Source organism: Amphiura filiformis, chromosome 1 (genome assembly GCF_039555335.1).
Source record: "Amphiura filiformis chromosome 1, Afil_fr2py, whole genome shotgun sequence".
In the NCBI taxonomy this organism is placed as follows: Eukaryota; Metazoa; Echinodermata; class Ophiuroidea; order Amphilepidida; family Amphiuridae; genus Amphiura; species Amphiura filiformis.
Genome location: NC_092628.1, coordinates 13,708,617 through 13,729,259, shown reverse-complemented (window position 1 = coordinate 13,729,259; position 20,643 = coordinate 13,708,617). Strand labels below are relative to the sequence as shown.

Here is a 20,643-nt window from a genome sequence, read left to right as displayed (position 1 = left end):
GAACTGTGCATGTTTAAAGGGATATCCAGGCTTTTGACCTGCACTTATTACGCCTTCATAGAACCTGTACAATGAATTAACTGACAATTATGGGCTTTTTGTGTGTTTTAAAATAAAATATACTTCCCATATGTGACCCCCCACCCCCAAGCAAGAAACAATGGTAGTTTCACACAGTTGCAAAGATCATTGACATCAGTATGATGGAATTTAAGAGAGTGCATAAAGGAAAGAAGGAAGGAAGGAAGAAGATGAAGAGAAAAGTTGTTTGCTTCGGTCTGGTTTGGAACCACGGACCCCGCGAACCACGGACCCCACAGGTGCTGCCAACAAGACTGGGGATTATAGCGAGCCATGAGTGCTGACTTGGCCTGATCAGGCGTTTTTGTTTGTATTTGTGTGCTCAGATCATTGCACAATCGCATCAGGAGGGATGTTTGCTTCATGCTGCTAGCTGTGGTATTTAGCAGTGTTAAACTGTCAGGGTTTATGAGTACAACTGCAAGCAAGTCAGGCTTTGGTCCAGTGTGGTTTGAAGCAGACTGTCCCATAGTAGACTTGCTCAAGCCCTTTCGGACCTGATGACTCTGTGATATGATATCTTATTCCTTTTTCAGCTATGGCCCTTGTCACTCTATGACCAAGCCCCGGTTCTTATACATGTCCTCCCTCCCCTTAAACATGCTAAAAGAACTAGCATACTAATATATAGGCCTATACCAAAGTACTAAGTATTCTAGCCACTGGTATACCACAGAACTCTCACTTCCCTGTCTCATGCTGTTGGCCTATAAATACGCTAGAGTCTAGTCCCTTGTCAAGATAATCTTTACTAATTAATCTAATCCCAATTGGTGTGATATTTTAAAAGTCCTCCCTCCCCCCTGTTGGCTGTTTAATAGTGACATGCCTTCAGGGAGTTCTTGCTGTTGTCAGAAAGTGCAAACTGAAGGAGAGAGTGACAGTTGACATATTTGGACATATGGTCCTAGTCATAGTGGTTGACCATAGATGACTTGTGGCTATATTATTTTTAATATCATAAAAACCATGAAAACACTAGTAGTTCATGGATTAACTGTGGCTTTTGTTTATCAGCATAATGACAAAATATCTCAGAGTAGTATCTGTGTAGAAACCACTATCTTAGAAGCACTTACGCCTTGAAATCAAGGCTATCCCATAGTGGCAGTGTATTCAGCTTAATAATTGAGTGGCATTAACTAATCATATATGAGAACTTCAAACTGAATTTAGACAAGTTGAAATGTTATTTCTGTATAATCAGGCTTTCCACATCATCAAATCAGCGAGTTCATGAAACCTGATGCTACTTCATGTTGCGTCAAAATGACTGGGTACCATACCTGTGAAGATGTTCATTAACCGCAACACTGCCCGTGGTTTTATGCTCTCGGAAGTTACAGAAGAAACGTAAAAGGAGAGAAGGTGAACAAAGAAGTCACTTGGTATCTCAGGGATTCGAACCTTAAGACCCCTTGCATCCCAAGCACACAATCACAGACTGGTAGCCACAGGGGTTTTGCTGGCCTGGCCAGCGATTCCGTGCACATATAGGACTTGGGGTGATTGCATCATGACGTCATGTGGGATGCATGCATGCGCAGTGGTTGGTTATCCTCGTGGTATTTTGTGGTATTTACGGGTGTTGGGTTTAATGAGAAGATCTACTGTTTAAAATGTTATTCATGTACCAGATGCAAGTTTCTTTGCAGAAATTGAGACAAAATCAATCTGTTGCTGTGTGGATATTTTTTGTAAAACATTACACAGACTATGTTTATATTTAACATACAGAATATAACCATCTTGCTTCAACTTTCTTTTCAATGTATAACCATAAGCATAGATGTTCTGAAGAAGCCTACAATTATATATTAAAGCCATAATATACGATCTTATAATATGAAATTGGTTAATTTTTTTCAAACTTGATTTTTTTGCATATTTGTAATGTTTACACGTGTCCCAACTTGCACCTAAATGGAATCGGACAAATTTGTTGTCTTTATAGGTCAACAGAGCTAAGTTCGACATATGATAATATGTCCCCCCATAGAACTGCATGTTAAATGGCCAAAATAACCAGTGGGGTTTCTTTCACTTTACCTGTTTTATTTCAACTTAAAATGGTCAGCAACCCTTCCCGGCAGTTATTACTAATATTATTTCAACATTTTGAATAAAGAATAACAAAATTAAAATTGGACAGATATCGTACATTAAGGCTTTAACTGTATTGTGAGGAATACGTTACAAATTACTGACAGTCTGTGATTCTTAACTACATATTTTCAAATATGCCTGAAAACATATCAGAGTAGGGTATACATGTTTGAATCAATTCAATTACAAAAAAATGGAATTCTCAATTCTCACACCCACTTAAAAAACTAAAGCGTGGCTACAGGCTTGGCAGCAGGCCTGTTAAGGTATTTTACTCAAGACTGAACCCTCACTATGAGTAGCATTGTCTGATAAAATCAATCCCTGAAAACTTTCAGAGGCATTCTGGCACACATGTATCCTTTGGGTTGAACAAATGAGGGGAACTTAATCGGTGCTCTTAGGCAGTATGTATGGGCAAAATCCCATACATGTAAGTAGCCAAATAACCGATGGGTCTTTCACAAGGTCAGGATGTGCTTAAGTCACTTGAAACTTGAAGGAAGCGTTATCAATTCTGGATATCATGAGTATATGTCTACCTTGGTAACATATAGCTCGTTAGGGTAACTTATTAATAAGCTGAAAAATACCCATGAGTCTTGCAATAACAACAAAGTGGAATAATAATTACTACGCTTGACAAAGACACATGTGTCCAGAAATTGCAAACAATAACCATAACAACAACACAAACAGATTGCCAATTTCTTTCATCTAAAAAAAGTCATGATTTAAGGGGGCGTGTGTCCTGAACTCGCCACCCTTAGCGTTACATGACAAATATTATGAATTTTTACACCAACCGGGTTTCTAATTAGATTATCTCGACAATCATCAACCCTAAACTAGCAAAAGTATACATTTTTGGAAAGCTGAAGGCATAAGCAATTCAAATATATACATTTCAACTCATTATACAAGGTGACTTGCAAGTTATACAGGGTGAAATAAAAAAGATTTTGATAAAAAATGGGTCACTCAATGCATTGCTTATTACCAACTTACAGTAATAAACTGGAAGTAAACAACATTCATTTGGTTAGAGGATATGGAGAGCCAACTTTGGAAGAAACCAAAATCACAGTGGTTTGGTAATCTCGGAATATAGGGTGTCCCAAAGTATGTTAGATTTTTTTACAATTCAACATATTTTGAACCTAAACATTTTCCCCTAACCCATACAGAAAAAATATGTCCATATTTAGATTCCTCGTCAAATTTCCCTTCAGAAAATCTATACTTTGACTATGATAGGATAAGTAATTAAAATTTTACAGTAACTTTTAAATTTTGAAGACATCTGCATTACTTACTACAGTGTTTAATATGACAGCGGGTAGTTTTGTATGGAAAAGTTTGTATTTTCTAGACTAAACCAATCATAAATTATTAAAAACAATTAGTAGAATTGTTTAGCTGTAAGGCCATGAGTGTTTTAGATGCTAAATAGAGTCCAAATCCAATTTACAGCCTTTACAGAAGCAGATTACACACTAAAAATACCAATCCCATAGAGTTTGTGTGTACCACATCCGTCCGCCACCGCCACCCTGCCCATTCTGAATTCTATGAAGCACAGTGTCAGTATTAAAAAAGTTCAAGTTTTTCTTTTTACAGGGTTGAAAGTGCATTTTATTTAGCAATAAAATGAGACCACAAGCATGACAATACCTTCTTGCTTGACAGAGATATCATCATTTGTTTTGAGTCGACTTTGGCAAAATGTAACGTCGCCACCAAACTCAAGACACACGACCGGGGGAGATAACTAAGCTAAATTCCACAAAATCTTATGTGTGAAATCAAAATGATTACCAAATGTCTGGGAAGATGCTTCTTGGATCCCCAGTTTCTTCCTTCTTGAGTATGATATATATTATCCATCTTGGTACAGTGCTGCAATCTTGCCAGTCTTGTGCATTACAAAATATGCTAGAAATGGCTTAAACATTGTAAACATTGTACGAAGAGCGTTTTAGAAATATCTTCAAAGATAAAATAAAAAGTGTGTCAAATGTGAAATTTTTATTAGGTTTTATGTTATGAACTCTTGAGCCAACAGAATAGCAAAGATTAATGCTGTATTGTACGAGGAAATGTTTAAAGGCATACGCACATGTATACATTGGGAAAGTTTAATAAAATTTTACATTACTTTATTATACTCAACAAGTTCTGTTTTGAGCAAAATGTCTGCTCATGTATTTGACAGCTCAATGAACATTACGTATATCAACAGTCTTTTACTATTGGCATAAATGAGTGTGGTTGACAAGTGCCTCAAGTCCAAATTGAATGTTTTCATAGACAATAATGGTACAATACATGCAGGGTTGCCACAAGTTGTTAGGATTGGACGCACAGTGGGCGCCATGCTGAAGCGGCATTCGGTGGCTCACAAGTAGCCCAGTTTCTACCAGTGTTCTATCATACGAGATATCCAGCCCTATGATGGATGGTGATCCCAATTACCAATATATGTTCGAACAGCGATTATCTTTACACTTACAAAATATTTTAACTATGTTTATATTAAAATAAATCTGATGTTTATAAATACTCATTGTAATTCATCCTTTGCCAGCATTATACCTCTAAAAGGGGGCCAGAGAAGATTTATAGGCGATCCCATACTAGAAATTTCAATTGAATGAACACAGCTGTCAACAGCGTGGTGATTCTCTGCGTACACTGTGTGATGAACGCCTGTGTGTGCGTAACACGGAAGTGAATCAAACCTTACCAACTCACTCAGGATTGGTTAGTATTTTCATTATTGTATCCATGGTCATGCGTTTGCGTTGTACTTTGAAATACGCAACGTACAAAACCTGGCGCATCGCGTACAGCTGCTGGCAGCTGTGTCCTTTAAATTGAATATTTTACTTTTAGTATACCGATTTCTTGTACTTTCAAACTTTTATCCCTCATTCAAATGTGGGTCGATAGTAACAAAAAAGAGCTCATTTGAACAGGGTACCGATGTTCTTTTCAGGGATCATCTCAAAATGCTCATCGACCCAAGTTTCGGACATATTTTGAGTGTTTGAAAATCGCATCTTTGGAATGGGAATCAACAGTGAAGAATTGTGTGAAACTCTGTGATTACTAGACTGGTTCTCAAGTACCTGGATGTTTCAGTAGTATCATGGGACTGCTTATAAATCTTCTTGGGGGGGGGGGCTATAATAGGCAAAGGTGTGTAGCGCCCTCTGGTATTGGTCTTCAAACCATAGACATCCACAGTGTTTGTGTGTTTATGTTTTGAGAGCTTAAATTCATACCAATCTCAAAAGGATGTGAAAATAAGCAAAATTCAAGGAAATTATTCTCCCTTTCGAAAATAAAACCCTGTGTCTTTCAGTTTTTAAAAATGACAACTTTTTTGGAGGTGGTGGCAGGGCTGTTGAAAAGGAGTCCAATTGTGTGGGTAAGGCCACCTTTCTGGCAACCCTGAATACACAGCAATTCGCATTGCTGTTTTTGAACATATGAAGACATTCACACTTATGCATGTTTTGCTTAATTTAAAGTATGAGGTCTTGTTTGTTGTTACTGCGAGGCATTTTCACCAGTTCAAATTGAACATGACCAAGGCAGTTAAGTTAACTTAGCTAGTGCCCCCATGTCATACTCATTACCCTCCGGTTTTCAAACATTGCCAAACCACACAATCTCCACTGGTGGCAAACAAATTTGCACCACGTACACCTAAGTTCACTTTTCAAGTTTTAGATTGTATAGGGGTAAAACTTTCAATTGTAACATCTTAAAATAAACATATCTGAATGCTCTCAAGCCTCGCATACATGTACTTTTATCACAAAGTGTAAAATTATTTCCACATAGTAGCTGTACTATATTTTATTTAAATATAAAAGTGTTATATTAAAATATTATAAAAAAATCTTGAATTTCTGTATAATTATCAAACTGCTACTGTAACAGCAAATAGCGATTGCACACATCTTAATTCTCAGTTTGTAGCATCTGGTTTTATATAATCTATACAAAGACAATCGGATGTAATAAGAAAAAGTCTACGCCTTTAGGATTTCCAGATTATAATCTTTTTGCCGAATCTGTGCATTGCAGGATGACAATGATAAGATGGATGGCATGTTATAAACAACAACAAAAGACACTAATAATAAAAGAAAGTACAGTTCGCTTTTATAGTGATTACTCTACTGAAATGACAAAGTCATATTAGCCTCATTTATCACAATATTTTAAAGTACTATGTTCAGGGTAGAAATGAAAAGAAGAACAATAATACTAGTCCATCCCGTGAGTGACGCCCTGAAAACCTAGTACTGTATATGTGGTGATTTTTGCGTACAGTTATTTTCGCGATTTGGAGTGAGAGACACATTTTTGGGATTGCCTGTTCCTTCTGTATACTTGTAATACATTATTGCATATATTTTGCGAGGTGTTATTTTCACGGTTGGAGCTCTAATCGCAAAATTCATGAAAATAAAACCCTCGCGAAAATTACCACTTACACAGTTTACCAGGCATGTTCAGATGGTTGTAGAATTCTTAAGGACCAGCATACTCAAGGATTGTGATTCCTGAGTCAAACCCAAATGGACTGTGTGTCCAAGTGATTCTATTGAAGACTGGAATCCTCGAGTTTGGGATGCTTGATGACGTCAGCGTTGGTATTAAAACAGGAAGCTTACTTCGACCCATCTTATTGAGTGGCACGTAATTGAACCATATTAAATATAATTATACCAAGGTCACAGATTAAAGAGGAAGCCCTGCCAGAGCAGTTCTTCTGGGGGGCAACAAACCTGTGTGGTTATCAAATTAATCAGTGACAAAGTTATCTCTGAATTTGACAGGTTCTAATTAATGCAATGACATTATAATATCAATTAGCACCTGTCAAATTCAGAGATAAGTTGTCACTGATTAATTTCATAACCAGGCAGGTTTGGTTTACCCCAGAAGAACTGCTCTGCTCAGTAGCACCTGAGGACCACTTGAGAATCACTTGGGGGATATCACAAATCCTCTTAAATTATTGAGGATAAATTAATGGGGACAAACTTTTTGAGATTGAATCCTCAAAACAGTTCACACACCATATTTCCATAAGTTTTTGCTCAAGAACTGCATTGCTTAAGGGTAGACTAGGTATTATTGGTCAAAGCAGCTAAAAAAAATTGATTTTCATTATCTAAATCAATATACTATTGAAAAATAACACTTTGATGTTTTGCAAAAGTTCATTCTACAAATCATATACTTTGAAAACTTGCTTGACTTATTGTTGTTTTAATGAGTTATGTACGTTTTACAAAATTGTTGTTGTTTCAGCCCTCATACAACATAACTCAAGAAGCACACACACTTGCTATGAAATGATCAATGCAATTTCTGCCAAAGCTCACTACCATTCAAAAGATGCTGTGAACTACAAATCGCAACATTTTAAAATAGTTGCAAACCTTAAGGAAAAATCCCTCCATATGGACATGCCTATTGATTACATTTAGTTCTATTTACACGGAATGTCTCAAGTGATTCAAGTTGTATTGATTCTAGCACATTTATTTAGGACTGGTTTTCTATTGATCACAATAGGCTATCCTTTCTTCCTTCACATTTTTCCCTGATCAAATCAAACCGAAGTAATTTGTCTTTTTAACATAATGTATTGATTGATCCATGAAAGCATTATTTTGTTTGGAACATTGTAAGCCTGTGGGACCTGTCATGTAATGTTACTTGGGTATTTTTACATTCTTTTGTGAAGGCAATTTGATTAATGGAACATGGATTAATTAATTGGAAAACTTTACTATTGAAAAATATTACTGTGTAGACTGTTAATATAAAGTAGCCCAAAAACCTAAAAAATAGAAATAAATATAAAGATTATACAGCCGTTAGTTGTACATGCCGTGTTCTACTAGAATTAGTGCCTCTTCCCTAGAAAAAGTAATAAGTGCTGCATATTATTTGTCAAGTGACAGTTACAACTGTCTTTTGGCCTCCCCCTGGCCCTTTTCAATGCACCCAGTATTTTGAATGGAAGTTTCATTGGTACTAACTAAGCAGCCCTGTGACCGACTTTAGTGCCAAGGGTGCTAATTATTTAAGCAAATACAGCATATATATATATTTATTCATTTTAGACAAAAAATACAAAATAATATATTATTTGCTTATGGCTTATATAAAACTTCAATAATATGTCAATATCTATGGTGAAACTATTTTTGCATCAATGTAAATAAAATAACATAACAATGAATGTCAAATAATTTATCCAAAGTGCTACCAGGGCAAAACCCCCTACATCGTATGCATGTCTGTCTATTATGTCCAAAGTCACAAAGTAGCTCAGTGTGCCTCTAATCAATTTTGACACCATAGAATATATATTCACACAAAGTTGGGCAATACAGCTAGTGCTGCACCATAATAGTGTGTTGTATGAAAGGAGAGAAGGTTAGCACTCCCCTTGATAAGGACGGAAGACACCCTAGTGGTGTTAACAACACATAAATGGTTAAGGCATTGCCATCTACTTAGAAAAAAAAAAAAAGAAGGTTTGTCTCACGAACATTTGCCAAAAAAAGCTAAGTGCTATGCTTTTTTTTTTTGCTTTTTTTTTTTTTGGTTTAGAAGCTATGCTAATCGCGCTTTTTTTTGTTTTTGTTTTTTTTAGCCTGAGACAAATGAAAATCACAAGACAGGTATTGGAAAACTACAAGTGGTCTTACAATGAAAGAGAAGCAACAAATTTACAATGTTAATATTCTGTAACTGTATTTTATTTGCCTTCCTAGAGCTGATCACTATTAAAAATCAGTGCAAAATACAAAGTTACGATACAAATGTTGGTATGAGCGAGATTTGATGTTTCCATAGAGGTGAATATTTAGAGGGCTGAGTGAGCTTTCGGTACTCTATCGAGAGGTTTCTTCAGTTTTCACCTTTTTTTACCCCTCTATGGACCGATCAATTCTCGCTCATATGTACCAACCTAGAGTACAATGTGGCTTTTTGTTTCAAATTGTATCTATTGTGTTGGTATGCAGAATGCATATTGAGTGTAAAATACAATGACCAATTGGGTCATCTAGTGTTCATCAAAGTACAAATGTGTGTTTTAGTTCTACTATAGTGGCATTTCTATCACTTGTTCTGTGAACAATTTTAACATAATTTTTCCTTGAAACTGCTTTTTATATCACTGCCACATATACTGCCTTTTCACAATGTAGAATACACAATTGTAAATATGGTTTAAAAATAAAATATGTACCAAGAAACTTCAATCTGTGTGAAGTCTTTGCATTTAAAGTGTCCCAAGCATTTCAAAAGCAATTTTTGTGGGGAAAAGTATAAAGAACTCTTGATACCATTTTTCCAGTTGATATCTCAGGACTCAACCAGTCAAACCTACAGATAAACTTTGTGAAGAACACACTCATATAAATGGTCAATTTGACATCTGCATGTGGCTGCGCTTCCTCTTGTTTACGGGCAAGCTACCATTCTCTTTGCACTCAAGACAGATAGGGTAATGGGCATTACTTTTTACAAGATCACCCTCTGCACCACAAATACAGCAGATATCACCGAAGTTGGCAGCATAGTACGAAGTTTCGATTTTATCCATACAGAGATGTGACCTATTAAACGGTAAAAAATTCGTTAAAAAACAGCTACAAAAAATACAAAAATTTATGAAAACAACATGGCTTCACTTTCGATCGCAGAGTTCTCCGTAGAGCTAAGTCCTTTTATATTGCATCCACTTTGCTTCGTCGTCTTTACGCTCCGTGCCGTTGCAAGGATGGCGTGAAACTAGCGAGACTGAGGCTACAGTGTGGGTTACGGGCTATCTGCAACACTAATGGCATACGCGCTGCCTGACATTTTCGATGGTTTTCTGACATTGAGGAATTCATTTTTACTACGTTGGTCGAACTATCGGGAACCGGAAAAATCGGGGGAAAAAAAAAAACCTTTAAAAAGGCGGTCAGCGCGTGACAAACGCGCTGTATCGCTTTCACATACTTATGCTGCGGGTTCGTGAGACAAACCTTTTTTTTTTTTTTTGGCCTTAGTGGCATCTCAACCATATTTTTATTTTTAAAATTAAGGGCTGGGGTATGAACGTTTGGACAGTATTTATTGTGGGACATTAGAGCACATCAGACATATCGAATTGCATTCTGAATACGTAGAATGTCTTTCTGATATCAAATAATTTTGATTTTTGAAATTAGCAATGTAATACACATTTTATGGCAAATCATTAAAATTGATATTTTTGATATTTAACAGTACTTGAAGTAAACTTTATAAATCTGATGATTTATACTTAAAGTGTATGTAGGTGGAATGAAAAGCCGACGATCAATTGAAAATTTTGACCTTTCGTATTGAAGATATGGATTTTTTTCCCAAAACACAAAAAAAAAATTAGGTCTTTTTGGGAAAAAAATCCATATCTTCAATATGAAAGGTCCAAATTTTCAATTGACCATCGGCTTTTCCTCCCTGCTACATACACTTTAAGAATATATCATTAGATTTATATAATTTACTTCGAGGACTGTTATATATCAAAAATTTGAAAAATATGAAATTTTTATAATTTGTCATAAAATTTGTATTATATTGTGATTGTCAAAATATCAAAATTATTTGATATCAGAAAGACATGCTTCGTATTCAGAATGCAATTCGATAGGTCTGAGGTGCTCTCATGTCCCACAAAAAATACTGTCGAAACGCAATAAACGCTCATTTTAGATCCCTTAATCATTTGGTGACTATTTTTGCATAATTTAAATAAAAAAAGTAATTATTTCTAATAATATATCATATATATAATAAGTGATACCAGGGTAAAAAAAAACCCACAATACTAGCATGTCTGTTCATTGTGTTCAATGTCAATAGCTCAGTGTGCCTTTTATCTAATTTGACACCATAGAATATATATTCACACAAAGTTGGCCATATAAATACAGCTGGTGCTGCATTACAGTAGTGTGTTGTATGAAAGGAGAGAAGGTTAGCACTCCCCTTGATAAGGACGGAAGACACCCTAGTGGTGTTAACAACACATAAATGGTTAAGGCATTGCCACCTACTTAGTGGCATCTCAACCATATTTTTTATCGTTTGAAATTAATCATTTGGTGACTATTTTTGCATAATGTAAATAAAAAAACCAAATATTTCTAATAATATATCCAAAGTGATACCAGGGTAAAAAAAACCACAATACTAGCATGTCTGTTCATTGTGTTCAATGTCAATAGCTCAGTGTGCCTTTAATCTAATTTGACACCATAGAATATATATTCACACAAAGTTGGGCATATAAATACAGGTGGTGCTGCACCATAATAATGTGTTGTATGAAAGGAGAGAAGGTTAGCACTCCCCTTGATAAGGACGGAAGACACCCTAGTGGTGTTAACAACACATAAATGGTTAAGGCATTGCCACCTACTTTGTGGCATCTCAACCATATTTTTTATCATTTAAAATTAATCATTTTCAAAATATCAATTGTCATTATAAATAGAATAATAATTATCAATAATTGATACTATAAATTTAACATTTTTAAGTGTAAATGAAAAAAACAAAAATATTTTTACCCATAGGCTTTGATGTGTAACTGTTTTAATCGCAAATACAAAAAATTGCTCTGAACAGTTCAAGCCACAAAAATTTAATACCACAAATATATCACACTGTACAGTATATTAATAGTAAGATATTTGTATTGTTATCAATAGTTAATAAGGCCAAGAAAATTGCAAATATGGTTTTTCACAAGGTACAAAAAAGAGGGCAAAAGGAAATCACAGTATTTGTGCAAGTCCAACCAACCTGTCATACTTTTGTGCAGCAAATATATATTTTTATAAACGTTTATTTATCTATTTATAATTTATTTGCTTACATGTGCTTGATTGCTTTAATTTGATAATTTAAATTTGTATTTTTTGATTAATTTTTAATTTTTTTAATTTTAAAACAAATTCTGTAAATTGAATTTATATTTTTGATATCTTACTATAATTTGCATTATGTTGCGTGTATGTGTGTGGGTAAAAGGCTCCCTCGGTTTCGATTCGAGCCTCGCCAAATTCGCACGGGGGATGCAGAAAAATACGGGGAGTGTCGTAAGCTACCTTCAGTCAAAAATCGGAGGTCAAAGGTCAAATTTTCAACTTAAACCGATTGGGCTGTAACTGTACATGTATGTACTTGCTCTATACAGTGTTTATATTAAAAGTAAGAAAGGGAGTAGTCAGTAAAATAAATACAGCCATTCATTAATTAAATTAATGTCATCCAAGGTCAAAGGTCATCCAACAGGTCACCCGGGGTCAAAGGTCATATGGGGTCAACGGGGTGAAACAGTATCAGCTGGGCTTAAACTCAATAAAAGTCCCTATGATTAGGCCTATATCACCATTTTGTGCTGGTGATTGCATTATATTAACCCTTTAAATGAAGAAAGAAATGGTCAGTTAAAAATAAATACATTAATTAGTTAATTAATTAATGTCATCAAAGGTCATCAAACAGGGGTTAAAGGTCATGGGTTCATGCTATGTTGCTGTTATACATACGGGCATATTGAGCTTAATAATCATTTACGCATACGGGTATAGCTCTATATTTAAAAAGATACAAAGGTAACACAACATTTTCTTTCTTTTTTTGGTTAAATATACCATCTTACCACATTTTTTTACAGAACAAAAATGGAATTTCACATATCACAAATGCAATAAGCACAAAAGTCATAACCAGCGAACTGAATAAATACTTGCAAGCCATGTACATTTGCATATTTCGTTATTTATACATACTCAGTTGTTGATATACAATTAGCTAATGTACCAATGTGCATACATTTTGTTTCAATTAAATTTAAATTGCGGTAAAATGTGGTATGTCGTGTCTACAAATTTACACAGCAAACACTGTAGATTTACTTAATGGTATAAATGGTGTTCATGGGACATTGAAATTGGCATGATGACACTACACTGTATGACAGTTATTGTATTTGTAGTAGTTTTCCATAGTCTGGAAGAAAAACAGGACTGATTCCAAACGAAAGGCTAAAAAGCATAGTATATGCATGCTGGCCTATGTCCATCATGACCAAAGTGTGTCTCTGCATGTCAGTTTAAAAAAATAATAACAAAAAAAAAACCAAGCAAACAAACACAAAGTAGTACCATACATGGCTTTAGCAAGAAGCTTTCAAATTTGAGCTATGTGCCATGTAATCGCATGTGTGCATTTAAGTTTTGGCAGTGTTGCACATTTTATGGTAATTTTTATGAATACAACTTGACTCATGAACCAAAGTGCTTGTGGAGTTTAAGATTTTATCCTGGCTGGAACACATTTCTTTCTTTTTTTAAACAGATGATAATCATTGTATGTGACATATGCAAATAGATGCTATTTAAAGTGTTCTATTTACTTAAATATCCAGGCCTCAGATATCATGATAAATTGTGTTTGCAAAGTAATATTATTGGGTGTATTATACAATTGATTTCTATGATAAAATTGTGAGTGGTTTTATTGATACTCAAAGGAGGGATATTAACATAACCTCATAGATTTTAACCCCAGGATAGATGTGAGACAGAAAGCATGTCCAGATGGAGGGCTTTGCTTTTAAGCAACATGATTCTCAAGCAAAAACTTGAGGAAATTTGCCGCTATTAACCACCTCAAAAGGTGGTTGACGGATTCACTCGCATCACCGCACATTCACCTTTACCCGTACTGTTTCTGCTGGGGCCGTTACCGCGTATTCCCTCGCATCACCCCGAATTCACTAGCATTCACCCGCAACCGTTTGCTCAGTAGATATCACAAGTTCTTCCATAAGCCGATCCTTGAGAATTCTATGAACATCTGAACACACCTAGAAATAATTTGGAAGCTTAGTTTGCTTTTGTCATATCTTCTTTCAGTAAGAAATGACAACAACAAAAAAGAAGAAATTTACAAAAATAAATTTACAGACAGAAAGGAATGAATAATTATTTGAGAATGTGGTTTGAATGGTTTCAAGTGATTAATAATGAATCAAATGCTAAAGCAGAATTAATTATCTAATGTTTACTTTCTATTTACAAATCAGCATTTGTATAAACCTTTGGTTAGTTTGACATCTTGTGCAATATAAAAATGATTGAAGACATCATATATATATATAAAAACACTGGCAAAGTGTGGAGTCACCATGCTCTAATTTAGCAGTCTGCAGCCAGAATACATTCATTTCATTTTATTTCATTCGACTGCGAAGTAGGTGACTGGAACATTTCTCCAAGCACAACGATCCATAGCTAGTGATTCAATAGCGTCTGATTATAAATCATTGTTTAGTTGGTTAAACCCCAATGATTTGCCCTTTGTCTCCCTGATCTCCTTTTGGCATGTGATGGAACATATTGAGTATATCTTCTAAGTTCTACATGGCTCTTCCACTGGCATCCTCAGGAGGTGTCCAACAAAGCGAAGTTGACGCTGCCTTACTACTATGCTACAAACCGCGAAATTAATAGTTGGCACACTTGCACTGAACAATTGAAATGCGTGTCCTATCAAAATTGGAGAGGCGAGTGAAACATACATGCAGTATATATGTGAAGTACAGACTACCCCCTATATCTCACCCTTCCCCACTCCCCATCTTTCAATGTTGGAGGGTCTCACGGGCCTGTTGACAACATGGCTTGGTCCAACATTGAATTGGGGGAGCGGGGGCAGATATATACCAAAAGACAGGCAAAGTGTGCCAACCTTTTTTTCGTGGATTGTAGGTTGATGAGAGGCTGGATGCCAGTCATCGCATACCTTGTAGATCTGGGCGTTGGTCACATATAGTCCAAAAAATATATCGCCTGATCAACATTCCAATCGTATAGCAAATCATATATTCAAGTGAATGCATTGTAATTCAATTGTTTTAAGCTGTGGTGTGAAGTTTTAATAAGCCATATACTTATGTCATAAAATTGAATATGGATGCGTCAAGAGAGTAGGAATATTGACGTCTTAAAAATATATTCTTCTCTTCCAACAGGATCCCATCCCTTGCTCACTAAGATGATTGTGTAATTTCATATATTCTAATAAGTTTTGTTTTTTATGTTTTCTTTTCTTCCAGATTTTAACTACTGCAATTGCCAAAGGCCAACTCTCACAGAATCTCCATTCCAGATTAGCAAGCTGCCAAATACTGGGCAAGATTGCAACACGGTTTGATTCATTTATGTACGTTTTCAACATCAAAATTGTGTAAATTATTGTATTTTTGATGAATGTTATATTTTTGATGAACGTGTAATAGCACCACCACTAATACCAGTGACAGAAGCTATCTTTTGTCATTCCCAAGCTGGTCAATTTTCAAATTTGTTTGCCTGATTGGCGAGAGTGACCCAAAATACAGCATAAATCATGTATCCATGACCAAAAGCACTGTTGTTTGTCGTATTTGCTGAGAAATTCTAGCAAATGCTCATACTGAAATGTAAGGCAGATAATTATCTTTCAAGCCTATGGCGTTTGTACTGGTTAGTTGAAAAAAAAATATGAGTGATGGAGAACAAGTGATGATTCTGAGGGTGGTATACATACAAATTGGGCAATTCCAGTTGGCATCCATACACCCCATATGCAAGACATTGCCTTAATATTCCACACAGGATGTGTGAATTTCAAATGGGATTACATTTGAAATATACTCCCCCTTTTTGGAAGATTAAGTTCATGTCTTCCATCGGGGTGTATGGATTTCAACTGGAATAGTCCATTGTATCCCAGAATGAGGTGTTGGCAAACTGTCAGCATCGTCCCCATTATCTCTGAACTGAAATTCTGCGAGTAATTTGTTCTAAATTCCCATTCCCAACTCAATATTAACCCATCTCTGGTTTCCTGGACATGTAGTTTTATTCAGAAAATATGCCCACTTCAGTCTCAATCCCCCAAACACACAAGCCCACAACTAAACCACCTCCTAATCATGAATTGTGTTGTGAACACTGAAAAAGCTCGAGGTTCAATTCAATTCAATTCAACATGAAACCAGGACTGCCGTAACTTCAAAGCGCTCCCATTTCAAAGAAAACAAGAAGTGAGGAATTAGTGCCTGACCTCTGATGAACCGAAACACTTCAGTTTTCATCGGAAAGGGTGCGAAGATGACAAGCAATATGAATGACTTAACAGCTTTTCAACAACATGACAACACCTTAGATCTCAGTGGAGTTAAAAATGTGTGAAATTTTTATCAGGCCATGTCAATGACCCTTGGGGTTGTTTATTTATTTGAGGCGTAACATTTAAAGCAAATGACTGTGTGGGGTGATCAATATTGTAGTTTACAGAGACCCACAAAATATTCCGTAGTTATCAGAGCGGAATTTCTGCTGTTTTGTTATTGACACTTGTGATAGGATAATTTGATAATTACTTTTAAGATCAGGATGAAGATGCACGAGGACAGAAAGTGAGAGAGATAAAATGACAGCTTGTAAAGTAGGAGGGAATGGGATGTTCCAGTTGAAGTCCTTACACCCCCTGTGGAAGACACGACCTTAATCGCCCACACAGGGAGTGTGAATTTCAAATGGGGTTACTTGAATGGGTGACTTCATTTGAAATCTATACCCCCTGTGTGGGAGATTAAGGTCATGTCTTCAATCTAGGGTGTGTGTGTATTTTAACTTGAATAACCCATTGACACGGATGACGATGATGTGTACGTGTAGAATGTGAAAATGAAGCCATCTTTTCGTGGTCAAAACCAGGGGGCAGTCAACTTTGGAAGTGACGGGGATGTGCAGACACCAAATATCTTTCGGGGAGAGCTTTGAAAAAAAAAAAGGGGGTCATTCAATGAGAAGGCCCAAGAGACTGGAAATTTTACCAAATAAGGTGATCTTTCCAAAATATTGGGTAAAAATACAAAAATTGACAAATTAAAAAAAAAAAATTCAAACAGTCAACAAAATTAGAAAATTGAAGTTTTAAGAAAAATAATGAAATTGTGTGAATTTTAGAGAAAAAACAGGGTTATCCTTTTGTTTTGGTGATAGTAAAAGAAAAACAGGGTCATTGTATTGTATGAGAAGGAATTCAGTCAAACAAAAAAGAGGGTCTTGGGTGAAATGGATTTGAAACATGGGGGTCAACGCACATCCCCGTCACCCATTTTTGGTGAGATCCACCTGCATGATAAACTGCTATTGGAAAGCTAAGCTTATATCCAAGTCACATAAACACTATAGCTTAGATATTACAAGTTAAAACAAGTTAAAAATGAAGAAGCCACTATACGTATGCATCTTATGGCAAAATCTCGCTAATGATGATGAGCGGGATGATGAAGGTGATAATAATGATGATGACGATCATAATGAGTATGACAATCATGAAGCAAACAGGCAAGTTATGTAATTGCTTTAAAACTTTATACATTTACATCAGCAGTAAGTGCTGATATGTTTAAATTTGATCCTCTAAAACAGGCCTTCTTAACTAGTGGCGCACACAGTAATTTTAATTATTTTTTCATATAAATCTTGAACAAAAAAGGGTGAAAACTGCCCAATCTGAGCCTTTAAAAAACCTTCAAGTGAGCTTCAGGGAGCACTGCCCCCTGGATTCACCAGTGACCCTATGGCAGGCCCCTTGACCCCCACCCGCTATGAGCTTGGTCACACACGCTCTCCATCGCTAAGTCCGGGCTCCCTTAACCCTATTCTATTACCCCCTATCAATTTCGTGCCATATGGCACGAAATGGCTTAATATGCATGTAAAAAATTATTTACACAAATAAGGTGTTATCTTTGGAACAGTTTTGGTAATTTATCACTTCTCTATCAACAAAACACCTTTTTTCCTAATATTACTACCATTAACACATCATAAAATGGTCTAAATAGTTGGAAACCTGCATATTTTAACCATTTTTAGGCCAAATTTTGCCCTAAAAATAGCCCATAAATGTCCATAAAATTTTAAAATATAGTCCAAAGTAACTCGGATTTCTTTTTATTATATGTAGAAACACGGCAGTGTATTTAAAACTGCATAAAAATGCCACACTGATACTCATACACTTCAAAAATGTAAATCAAAATAATTTATTCATCATATTTGGCTCTGAGCTCATTAATTATTCATGAGCTAATTTGCATAAAATTTACATAATTTAATATTAATCTTGTTTTTCTCAAAGCTTAAAGTCCAAGCTTGTCAATGGTATGCCACTTATTGGTTTTTACCCAACCAATAATACTGCAACGCAGTAGTTAATATGATACCTCCACACCACTCAAATATACCACTTTTGTGGGGGTAATAGAATAGGGTTAAAATGCAGGGATGAGATTTCTCCTCGGATAGGAGGAATTCCTCCTATTTCAAATTTTCGCTTCTGTACAAAGTATAGGAGATCATTTATTTTCTTCCCTTTTGGCAGAACTCCTGCCTCATGCCTGAACATGTTGGTACTTCACATGATCACTAACATTTTCCAGTTTGGCACTTCAAATAAACTAGTTGAGAAGGCCTGATCTAAAATATGTTTGTAGATGGTAAAATTGAATATGTATATTTTATATTTATATAGCGATGATGAAGATTTTGAGAGGTACAGTTATACTTACAAAAATTGTTTGCAATGAAAAAGGATTCAATGCGATGTTCAATTCAGTCATATTTGTTTTTTGCACTTGTATCTTCACAAGACACTAGATTTGTTTATATCTTTGATAGATTAATTACATTTTGTAAGTGGTCTACAATGAATTAAAACACCTGTGCAATGACCTAGCATTGAACATTAAGTTGAATCCTAAAGAAGATAAGATTGGTAACTAATTGTAGAGATTTACTTTGTGTTCAATAATCCTACATGTATGTGTTCCCCATTCCCTATGTACATGTAATACATCTCAGTAGTAGTGGGTTTTAATAGTTATATTGTTCAGCCAGATTTAGTGTAAGATTTAGTGGGGAGATCCACAGAGATAAAACCCATCCTAAACGAAAAAGCAAAATTCCTTTTCATACATTTGCATACTGCTAAGTGTCCAGGGCATATTGTTTTGAGTCAGATCAGGTGCCACATCCTTGATGTTGCAAGCATACTACACAAGAAAAGGAATCTTGCTTTTAAGTTGAAGTCCCTGAACCCTAATAACTTTTGTAGAGAGTTGGAAGGGGTATACTGTGAATAGATGTTGGTGTTGAGGACAAAATTAGTCTGTGTGAAAGAAATGTCTTGGTGATGTTTTGGTGATGGTTGCAAAAATTTACTAAAAATGCTCTAGCGTAGTATACTTGAAACCAAGTCTGGTAGAAGTAGGCTATATATGTAAAGCCCGGCAAAAAACAAGATCTCACTTTTCACGTCCTGATTCTCGCTATTAACCAACTATCTTGCCTTTTAAGAAAGTTCTGAAGTAGTGAACTTGCTATTAAAATGTTGTTTTATGCCTTAAAATCTCATAAAAGTTTGCCAAATTCCATGAAATGAATTCTGCTTTGGAAAAGGCAGAATTCAACAGTCATTGCAACCACATGACTAGTGTGAAAGCTGTGCTTTACTTGATAAAATAAAATGACATTTCATTGCAAATGAGTTGAAGTTTAGGCCAAATATCATTATATTTATTGAATTATTGTAATATTATGACAATAAAACATAATTTGAGGGCAAATTTTGGTTGTTTTTTCTTTGACATGCCAGCAATTTTGTTGCAATCTAAAAATAGAATTTTGGTTCTGAAATATAGAGGGCAGGATTTTTTAGGTTTTTCTGGTGTTTTTTTTTCATATTTTCATATTTCCAGGCATTTTAAAATATCATGCTCTACTCGCTTTTTTTTTATCATGTTTTTCAAAAAATGTGTTTTTGCCTACTTCCCATCTAGCGCCACCTGTGAAGAAAGTAAACATACTTATGAGACCCTTTTTGGACCATAATGTACATAAGGACCAGTGATTACACTGACAAAATTTCATCGGTATAGCTCTTTCACTTCTGGGTGATGTCAAAAACTTTTGGATACCCCCTCGTATATGCCTTTAAAATATGCCATAGATCTGATTAGGCTGTCTGTTGTTTTTAAAGCTACATTTTAGTCTTTAAAGTACTTAAGGTCCCTGAGTCTTCAAATACTGTCCACGGATTGACTTTCTGCTGTAGTTTGATCGCAGACCCTTAGGTCCGTATGCACAAAAGAGTTAGACTGGGTCTAAAGTTAGACCTGGTCTAAGTGGAATTTAGTCCCAGGAGAAAGGTCATTTTTCTTTACATTTTACAAGTTATTTTGTATTATTTTTGAACATTGCATTTAGGGGATACTACACCCCTGTGGTAAATTTGCGACTATTTTTG

General features: G+C 35.5%; 1 protein-coding gene and 3 non-coding genes across 4 annotated transcripts in view; all 4 read left to right on the top strand.

The window, feature by feature from the left end:
- The window catches only part of LOC140157218 (serine/threonine-protein phosphatase 4 regulatory subunit 4-like), a 185,339-nt gene that overhangs the window by 73,090 nt on the left and 91,606 nt on the right, over nucleotides 1-20,643 (top strand). The window contains exon 6 of the mRNA XM_072180372.1: nucleotides 15,395-15,501. Within this exon, the coding sequence (XP_072036473.1) occupies nucleotides 15,395-15,501 (107 nt within the window). The remainder of the gene's footprint in view (nucleotides 1-15,394; nucleotides 15,502-20,643) is intronic.
- Nucleotides 8,637-8,765, top strand: LOC140169828 (U6atac minor spliceosomal RNA). The gene has a single exon (XR_011861414.1). It is a non-coding gene; the product is annotated as a U6atac minor spliceosomal RNA (small nuclear RNA).
- Nucleotides 11,220-11,348, top strand: LOC140169814 (U6atac minor spliceosomal RNA). Its single transcript, XR_011861410.1, has one exon. It is a non-coding gene; the product is annotated as a U6atac minor spliceosomal RNA (small nuclear RNA).
- Nucleotides 11,585-11,713, top strand: LOC140169786 (U6atac minor spliceosomal RNA). Its single transcript, XR_011861402.1, has one exon. It is a non-coding gene; the product is annotated as a U6atac minor spliceosomal RNA (small nuclear RNA).